Below are 10797 nucleotides of genomic sequence, written 5' to 3' on the forward strand. Positions count from 1 at the left end.
TTAATGAGATCGCGATTGGCAGAGAGCCAATCCATTCCCAAGATCACGTCCAAGCCTTGTAGAGGTAGGCATATCAAGTTCACTTTAGACATGCGCCCCTCTACTTCCACTGGACATTTAGCACACACGAAAGACGTTCTGACCAACCCAGATGCCAGCGTAGACACCATAAGATCAAATTGTAGTTCACTAACCGGCAAACCCAACTCATGCACACAAGACTCTGACATAAAAGAGTGTGTCGCTCCATAATCAAACAACACACATCGGGGTTTTCCCGTAATCAAACAACACCCAACAACAAGATTACCTGAGCCTGTCGCCTCCGCCAGGGACCTCACTGCAATCCCCCTGGAGGAGGTGCAGTCCTTAACCAAGTGCCCCGTCTTCCCACAACCATGGCATCTCCGTGTGCTTGCCAACTGCGGGCATGCACTCCTCAGATGTGGTCCGTTGCACTGATGACTACTGAGGGGTGAATCCCCTAACCACCTGAGGTTGCGGCCTAGAATAGGGTTTCTTCCTCTCTTCCACCCTAGGTCGGGACCCAGATGATCCACTAGCCTTCTGCTACTGCTAAACCTGCTGAGCCTCTATCTCAGCCTTCATCCGCTCCATAACACGAGCTCTCTCCACCAAAGCTGCAAAGTCTTTGATGGAAAGTGGTGCCACCATCAACCTGATATCTCCACGTAGCCCATTTTCAAACTTTCTGCAACATCACTCCTCATCCAACGACATGGTGTAGAAGCGTCCCGGATGCTTGAATCTCTCTACATACTCAGCTACAGATTTATCCCTCTGTACCAGCTGGAGGAATTCCACCTCTTTAGCGTATCTCACGTTATCAGGGAAATATTCTGACAAGAACTTCCTCTTGAAGGCCTCCCAGGTGACCTCCTCAAGCCTCTCCTCCATAACCAGCCTCATACTAGCCCACCAATGCTCAGCCTCTCCTGTGAGTATATAGACTGTGAAAGCAAGTCTGCTCTCATTGGGGCAACATTGGCATCAAAGATGCGCTCCATGTCATTCATCCACTGGTCCGCCTGATCGGGACTCGTCTTGCCATCAAACTTGACAGGTTGGTGCTTCAAGAAATCCTCTAAACTCCATTCAGGGGGTGGAGGTTGGGGATGAGGACCATACATCTGAGCACCAGCAGCATTCTCCCCTAACTGGCGGAGAGCATTCATATGCTGCCTCTGGGCATCATCAGCAGCCTGCCTAGCAACCTCCACCTGTTGCATCACCAGGTGTTGCTGCTCCAGGGAGGCCTCTTGGCGTTGCATCGTCGCCTCATGCTGCTGCAACATGGCGTTGCTCTGTTGCGTCAAGGCTGCTGTCACAGCCTCGATCGCCCTTGCTAGGTCTTGTTCGTCACCCTAAGGGGGTTGAGGAGGAGCTATACGAGGGAGTGCCATAACACTGGACAGCGGGTTCTCGCTCAGGTGATAGCGTCTCGCCTAAGCGACACTGCACCTCGCTCAAATTTAAAACTAGTCGCCTAGGCGACAACACGAACTGGAATCCAGGGGTGAGTCCCTGCTTCCCTCCCTTAGGCGGGGGTCACTCGCCTGGGCGAGATTAGCAGGTTTCTCACCTGTTAGCACATGCAACTTCTCGCACAACATACACACGCACCAAACATTCATATACAACCAACAACATCATTCAAGCATCACAAACCCAGAGACAGTTTAGAAATAAGCAAAAATGATTTAAAAACACCAAGTTTCTAGCTTCCCTTACCTTTTTGAGATACTAACATAGAGAACGGCAACCCGAGAAAGAGCAAACGAGTTCCAGAGCAACCTACAGAACTGAAACCCACATAATGGGTATTAGGGAGAACCTAAGACGAACCCAGAGTCTTTTAACCGGAAAGAGGAAAGATGAATTTAAGGTTCAACTTACCTGAGAGTATTAAGTAGAGTAGCTAGCTGGAAGGAGAGGAAACTTATGCCCTAGCAGAGCCTTAATTGGAGTTCAAGGGTGAGTGAGGGGGAACAGTTTCTGCAAAAGGGACAAGTGAGAGTGAATGAGCTGGTAGAGTGCAGGGGTTCCCTATAAGTCTGGCCTTGGCCTACGAAAAGGCCAGGCCCAAAACTCACAAGTTGAAAGAAAATGGGGCTTACACAAAGAACAAATAATAAACATTATAATAAAATTTTAACATAGGTCATGTATCTTTTGAACTCCAATATATGTTGGATGGTGATACAAAATATATTCATGACAATTACATTAAATGTTTGTATTGCAGTAAATAAAAGTTATTTATACAATTATAGTGAAAAAATTACATTATGATTGAAAATGGGTTAGAAAATAAAAAGTAATTAATAAAATTAACAAATATTTAAAAACAATTTGAAAGACTATTGAAAGAAATCGTACAGAGAAAAACAAATGTATAATTAAGGTATGATAAGATGAAAAATATCTTAGAGATCTAGGAAAACTTTTCAAATATCAACATATATATATATATATATATATATATATATATATATATATATATATATATATATACTCAATGGTTGAAAAATAAAAAATTGTTTTAGTGAAACAAAAGAGTTCTTCAAATGAAACAAAAATTAATAATAATAAGTAAAAAATTATTTTTATATTACCTAGTAAATTAAATGTTTGTGCTATTAAACACTTAAATTGAGAGTATTAAACATTCTTAGGTGAAAAGGAAAATATAAAATAAATAAAAATATTAAAAAATAATAGAAATATTCAAATATGAGACAAAAAAATTTAATTGACATACATAATTTCAACATAATTACATAAATGTTACGATAAGATGAAAAATATAGTAGAGATACGAAGGAGTTTCATGACAAATTAAATAATTAGAAGAAATAAAAAAATATAATATATATATATATATATATATATATATATATATATAATTACTTAATTAATTATCAATATTTTAATAATTTAAATAGGAATATGTAGGGCAGAAATATATATATATATATATATATATATATATATATATATATATATATATATATATATATATATATATATATATATGTCCGTACTCGTCCCACACCTAATCATGTAGACAAATTTTGATAAGGACAATGATACTTTAACCCACTTATTTTGACCCACTTTTAACTTACCACTTCAATCACCATTAGATCATCACATCACATCACTAAAAAGAATAAAAAAAGATAATCTAATAGTAATTAAAATAATGATTTAAAAATGGGTCAAAAAAAGTGGGTTAAAATATCATTTTACTTTTGATAATACCCAAATGAACATATTTATTGGCGATATCTGAATCGAAAATGATATTTAGACATAAAAAGTGGACTCATTTTTTACACAGGGCCCACGTAGTATTTAATCTTTAATTTAAAGTTTAAAAAACATGGAAAACTGAATCCAGGCATGTGTGAGTCAAAATTTAAAGAGGGAAAATTGCTCTCCCAAATCCAAAAGCTACACCCGATTCTTCCATCACCACAACACACTCCTTCTTCGTTTTCTACCCATTGGTTCCTTCCATTGGAGAAAAACGCAAGCTTAATAAAATAACTTCACCGTTTCAGAGAGAGAACGACCACCATCGCCACCAAAACAATGTTCGTCGAGTGGGTTGCCTTTCCCATGGAGTAGAACGAGAAGATACGAAAAGCGGAAATTAGTGACTAAGAGAAGGTTTCGTGTTGGTAGCCTTAAATATCATTTTCGATTGCAGTAATAACACCTTCTTTGTATGGTGACCATAAAAATAATCTCCTAAGTTACTTATGATGTATGTGGGGAGTTATGTTGGTTATTATGGTCATCAGTTGCAGTACTTAAAAAAAAACAAAAATTAAATGTCACCACTAAATGTTCAGTGTGGACAAAATATAAGACAAAACGATTTCCATTGCCATTAAATTCAATAGCACCTTCTTTGGATGGTGTCCATGAAAAAAAGTCTCCTAAGTTAATTATGACCTATGTGGGGAGTTGTGATGGTAAAAGTGGGGAGTTATGTTGGATATATTGGTCATCAATTGCGGTACTTAAAGAAAAAAAAATATAATGTCAACACCAAATGTTCAGTGTGGGCATAATATAAGACAAAAGGATTCTCATTATCACTAAATTTAATAACACATACTTTGGATGGTGGTCATGTAAAAAATTCTCCTACGTTACTTATGACCCATGTGGGGAGTTGGGATGGTAAAAGTGAGGAGTTATGTTGGTTATTTTGGTCATCAGTTGCAGTACTTAAAGAAAAACAAATTAAATGTCACCACCAAAATATTTAGTATGAACATAATATAAGACAAAACGATTTTTATAGCCACTAAATTCAATAGCTCATTCTTTAGATGGTGCCCATGAAAAAAAAATCCAAGTTGGTTCAGTTTTCCCTATCATTTTCGATTGCAGTAATAACACCTTTTTTGGATGGTGGCCCACACTGAATATTTTGGTGGTGACATTTAATTTGTTTTTCTTTAAGTACTACAACTGATGACCAAAATAACCAACATAACTCCTCACTTTTACCATCACAACTCCCCACATGGGTCATCAGTAACGTAGGAGATTTTTTACATGACCACCATCCAAAGTAGGTGCTACTAAATTTAGTGATAATGGGAATCCTTTTGTCTTATATTATGCCCACACTGAACATTTGGTGTTGACATTATATTTTTTTTCTTTAAGTACCGCAATTGATGACTAAAATATCCAATATAACTCCCCACTTTTACCATCACAACTCCCCACAGAGGTCATAATTAACTTATGAGACTTTTTTTCATGGACACCATCCAAAGAATGTGCTATTGAATTTAATGGCAATGGAAATCATTTTGTCTTATATTTTGTCCACACTGAACATTTAGTGGTGACATTTAATTTTTTTTGTTTTTTTTAAGTACTGCAATTAATGACCATAATAACCAACATAACTCCCCATTTTTACCATCACAACTCCCCACATTCATCATAAGTAACTTAGGAGACTTTTTTTCATGATCACCATACAAAGGTGTTATTACTGCAATCGAAAATGGTATTTAAGGCTACCAACACAACCTTCTCTTAGTCACTAATTTTCGCTTTTCGTATCTTCTCGTTCTACTCCATGACAAAGGCAACCCACTCGACGAACACTGTTTTGGTGGTGATGGTGGTCGTTCTCTCTCTGAAACGGTGAAGTTATTTTATCAAGCTTGCGTTTTTCTCCAATGGAAGGAACCCATAGGTAGAAAATGAAGAAGGAGTGTGTTGTGGTGATGGAAAAATCGGGTGTAGCTTTTGGATTTGGGAGAGCAATTTTCCCTCTTTAAATTTTGACCCACAAGTGCCTGGATTCAGTTTTCCATATTTTTTAAACTTTAAATTAAAAATTAAATATTATGTGGGCCCTGTGTCAAAAATGAGTCCACTTTTTGTGTCTAAATATCATTTTCGTATCTGAATGTGTATGTTCACTGCTTAAAATCCATTGGTCAACACTTTGTATACCCAAAAAGTCATGAGAAATTAAATGTGTGAAAATCTAAAAGTAGGAAACTTGGAAACATCCATGACATAGACACCACCAAAATTCTTCAACATCAACACTTGCCCACTAATTCTTCTTTCATATTTGCCAGAGTTTAAACATTTTGAACTAATATATTCATATGAACTATAAAATTCTGGTGTAGTTATCTTTGTTGTGCCCAAGAAGCTCTGGTATTTAAGTGAAGAATCAGTGTATTCTCTGTTGCAAGAAGTTGGATTGGGTCAGTGGTAAGTTCTTTCTCTATTCTCAATTTTACCATCAATTAGGAACAGTAAAAGATGAAAAGTTTGACTAATATGATTTCTTCCTGTTTTCCCATGTTTTAGTTGAAAGAGAACGGGTTAAGAATGTGAATTCCTCCTGAGAAGAGTGGTTTTGTGGTGTCTAACTTGAAAAGTAACTTCTAAAAAACCAAAACAAAAGGAATAGTGAATATGAATTGTTCGCTGAAATGCGTAAATATTTTCGTCTACTTTCTTTGTATTACTGGTCATACTCAATTTGGATGTTGTCTTTCTTTGAATTAAGCTGACAATAGTTCTAAGGGCACAGCCAGTACAGATTGGTCTTCTACAATTCTGTTTTAATTTAAACCTAATTTCAATTATCTGATTAGATTTTTGAGTTGTAATCGATATGCTTGTCAAACATGTTTTAAATGGTTACAAACTAGAAAATAAGAATGTCTTGATGTCATCTGCATGACTGTGTATGATGTGATGAACTTATTTTTGAAGATTCAAGTTCTTCTCTATTTGATGTCAATTTTGTCAGGTTAACCTCATGTTACGTTTGAATGAACGGAGCATAAGTTTTCCCAAGTGATAAGCAAGCTACTAACCAAGGCAAAATAAACTTCTGAGGGTCACAAAAACACCTCAAAATCAAACTATCAATTTGATAAATGATGTTTTGTTATTCTTTCCCTGGTGAGAAAGTGCATGAGGTATGATCATTGCTGGTGCAACACTTGAAATTCATAATGGTTGAGCAGAAAGTTACCGGTGTTGTTGCTTCATCCTCTTACTCTTCTTCAGTGGTATCTTCTAAAAGATATGATGTGTTTCTAAGCTTTCGAGGTGAGGACACCCGCAAGAAATTCACAAGCCATCTTTATGATGCTTTGAAGCAAAAGAAAGTTGAAACCTTTATCGACAATAGGCTTGAAAAGGGAGAAGAGATCTCAACAACACTAATCCAAGTAATTGAAGATTCTCATATATCTATTGTCATCTTCTCAGAGAACTATGCTTCCTCAAAGTGGTGCTTGGGTGAACTCAGAAAGATTATGGAATGTAAGAAAGAAAAAGGACAGATTGTGATACCAGTGTTCTATGACATAGATCCATCCCATGTAAGGAAGCAGACAGGAAGCTATGAGAAATTCTTTGTAACACATAAGGAAGAACCCATGTGCAACAAATGGAAAGCTGCTCTCACTGAAGCAGCCAATTTAGCTGCATGGGACTCTCAAACTTACAGGTAAACTAAATGAATTGAGAGTGAGTGAAGTAGAGTTGTCCAAATTTGGGTTTAAATTATGCCAAATTTGATTTTAAATTAAGAATTCATACAATTGTCTATCACAGCTTGAGAAGCTTTCATACTAGTTCTAAGCATGCATAAACCCCTTTCATACTAGTTTGCTTGAGAAGCTTGCTGCCTAGAAAAAACAAAGGCTTTGATTTGGGTTTAGTTCAAACTTTAATTTGGTCATATCACCATGATCTTCAACACATTTTTGTTACTCTTCTGCACTACCATTGTTGGTCATGGATTATGTGTAGTAATTTTATAGTTGCTTCTTTTATTTTTTAATTTGTTAGACTATCTACACATCATTTATTTATGTTTCCCTTTTCACATGCAAGGGTTGAATCTGAACTCCTTAAGGATATTGTTGAAGATGTTTTGCAAAAGTTGGCTCCTATATACCCAAACTGCCACAAAGGATTGGTTGGAATTGAGGAAAACTATGAAAAGATTGAGTCATTGCTAAAAGTAGGGTCAAATGAAGTTAAACTCTTGGGAATATGGGGCATGGGTGGAATAGGTAAAACCACCCTTGCTTGTGCTCTATATGACAAACTATCTCACGAGTTTGAAGGTCACTGCTTCCTCGAAAATGTAAGGGAAGAATCAGATAAGCATGGAGTCAAAGCCTTGCGTAATAAACTTTTTTCTGAGTTGTTAGGGAAGAAAAATCATTGTTTTGATGTAGCCTTTTCAGTAACCAAGTTTGTTTTGAGTAGGCTAGGACGCAAAAAAGTTTTCATAGTCTTGGATGATGTGGCTACCTCAGAGCAATTAGAAAATCTAATTGAAGATTTTGATTTCTTGGGACTCGGAAGCAGAGTCGTTGTTACAAGTAGAAACAAACAAATATTTAGCCAAGTTGATAAAATATACGAAGTCAAGGAATTGAGCTTTCATCACTCACTTCAACTTTTCAGTTTGACTGTTTTTAGAGAAAAACAACCTAAGCATGGATATGAAGATCTATCAAGAAGTGCAACTTCCTATTGCAAAGGTGTTCCTTTGGCTTTGAAAGTTCTTGGTGCAAGTCTTCGTTCAAGAAGTAAGGGAGCATGGGAATGTGAATTGAGAAAACTCCAAAAGTTTCCAAATAAGAAAATTCACAGTGTATTAAAATTAAGTTATGATGGCTTAGATCACTCTCAGAAGGACATATTTCTAGACATTGCATGCTTCTTTAGAGGAAACCAGAGAGATCATGTAACAAACATGTTGGAAGCTTTTGATTTTTCTGCAATATCTGGTATAGAAGTGCTTCTGGATAGAGCTCTGATAACAATTTCAGGTGGCAATCAACTAGAAATGCATGACTTGATACAAGAAATGGGTTGGGAAATTGTTCATCAAGAATGTGTGGAAGACCCGGGAAGACGAAGTCGGTTGTGGAAACATGAGGAAGTGTATGAAGTCTTCAAATATAACAAGGTAAATTGAAAGTGTTTTTGCTTCTATATGTTAATTTAAGTATCTCTCAAGAATTTAGCTAGTACTTGCTAATGATTATTCCAAGTTTGTTTTTTGTTTGGTTTAGGGAACCGATGTTGTTGAAGGCATAATTTTAGATTTGTCCACATTAATTGAGGATCTCTATTTGGGCTCTGATTTCCTTGCAAAGATGACTAACGTGAGATTTCTCAAAATCCATAGTTGGAGCAAGTTTAACATATTTAATGTGTATCTTCCTAATGGTCTCAGTACATTGTCTCATAAAATGAGGTACCTTCATTGGGATGGATTCTGTCTTGAGTCTTTGCCATCTATCTTCTGTGCTGAAAAACTTGTGGAGCTTTGCATGCGTTGTAGCAAGCTTAAAAAACTTTGGGATGGTGTTCAGGTATATGCACTACATTTATGGTCTCGGTCAATTTTTTCTTAAATTTTTCTTTTAGTTGAGACCCATGATTTTGAATTTAACAATTTTTTAACAGAACCTTGTGAATTTGAAGACGATTGACCTGTGGGGATCCCGAGACTTGACTGAGATTCCAGACTTATCCATGGCAGAAAAACTTGAAAATGTTTCTCTTTGCTATTGTGAGAGCTTGTGTGAGGTCCAAGTACATTCAAAATCTCTTCGTGTACTAAACCTCTATGGTTGTTCATCACTAAGAAAATTTTCAGTGACATCAGAGGAATTGACAAGATTGAGCTTAGCTTTCACTGCTATTTGTTCAATACCATCATCAATTTGGCACAAAAGGAAGCTCAAAGCTCTTTATCTAACGGGTTGTCGCAATCTCCATGAGTTAACCGATGAACCAAGAATTCATGGCTCTCACAAGCACTCCCACACAGCATTGGCATCTAATGCTGAGAGATTATCCATGAACATCAAAAGCCTTTCAACATTGAGAATGCTTTGGTTAGATGATTGTAAGAAACTTGTGTCTTTGCCAAAGCTTCCACCTTCCCTTGAGAAGTTGAGTGCTAGTAACTGCACTTCTCTAGACTCATACATGACTCAATGGCTAGTTTTGCAGCATATGTTGCAGAGTCGCATACCCTACTTACGCAAGAACTATCTAAGATGTTATGACGAAGAGTATTTATTTCCTGGAGACCATGTGATTGATGAGTGTGCGTTTCACACAACAGAGACTTCAATAACTATTCCTTATCTTTGGAAAACTGAATTGTATGGTTTCATTTATTGCATCATTCTCTCTAAGGGATCACTTTTGCAGTCTGATGTTTCGTGTTCTGTTTATCAAGATGGCATAAGGGTTGGTTGGCTCCAGAAATTGTTGGAATACGAAAGTTTAACTTCGAATCACGTTTTATATATGTATCATGACATTAATGAATTTGATGCAATAGCTGAAGTGCATGGCCATTTCTTCAGCAATGTAGCATTTATTTTTGAAAATAGTGAAGCAAGCATAGAAGAGTTTGGCATCTTTCCCATATATGGCTCAGAATCAGGGTTGAAGTTGGTTGGGAGCAGAGAAATTTTTGAGTCGAAATTCATTGATTCTCAAGTAAATATTTGCCAAAATTCTACATAGAGTAATATGGAAAAGATATATTGTAACGAGAAAAAATGCAGACATGAGCACAGAGGGAAATGTTGGGCCTGAGACAGAAAAACACAGCGTAATTGAAGAAGCAATAAGGCGCAGCACTCGGCCCAAAATAACCAATTCCAAGTTGACTGATTTTGTGTGGTCCAAATCCTAGTATATGAGCACTATGAGGAGAGAGAGTGAGGGGGGGGGGGGGGGGGGGGAGAAGACTGTCTTTCTTCTTATACGGCTCTGACATTCTCTGAATTTTCCTTTCTGCAAATTCTGTTTCAGTACCTAGAATATTCCTTGTTTTCAGCAAACTTTCTGGGTGGATATACAAGGAGTATTTTTCAATAATTGCTTGTGCTTCTCTCTCGTTTCTTTACTTGTTACATTTGGTGCTTTCATCCATCGGACATGGCAGAAAATACACGTCTTAAAGAATTATCGGTGAACGTGGCTAAGCTTTTGGAGATGCTTGAAGCGGATCGACAAGAAAATCGGACTCCTTTTGAAACCTTGGAATCTGTGGTTGATACCTTATTGAAGCAGAATAGTGGTACTGGGGGACTTTCAATCGCAATGTAGAAGGCCTTCATTCCAGCGGGAGTATGCCACCTCCTCCACCCTTTCAGGTTCGAAATGTAAAACTTGATTTTCCTCGCTTTAACGGATCAGAAGTTCTTCAGTGGATCT

The 10797-nt window shown here is 37.1% G+C and overlaps 1 protein-coding gene across 1 annotated transcript; it reads left to right on the plus strand.

The window, feature by feature from the left end:
- Positions 1–5507: 5507 nt before the first annotated feature.
- LOC114187776 (TMV resistance protein N-like) lies at positions 5508–10319 on the plus strand. Its single transcript, XM_028076145.1, has 5 exons — positions 5508–5787; positions 6335–7042; positions 7432–8521; positions 8628–8930; positions 9025–10319. Exons 2-5 carry the CDS (start codon positions 6543–6545, stop codon positions 10099–10101), a joined length of 2970 nt encoding a protein of 989 aa, XP_027931946.1. The 5' UTR covers positions 5508–5787; positions 6335–6542; the 3' UTR covers positions 10102–10319.
- The last annotated feature ends 478 nt before the right edge of the window (positions 10320–10797 follow it).

The sequence above is a fragment of the Vigna unguiculata genome, chromosome 6, assembly GCF_004118075.2.
Source record: "Vigna unguiculata cultivar IT97K-499-35 chromosome 6, ASM411807v1, whole genome shotgun sequence".
In the NCBI taxonomy this organism is placed as follows: Eukaryota; Viridiplantae; Streptophyta; class Magnoliopsida; order Fabales; family Fabaceae; genus Vigna; species Vigna unguiculata.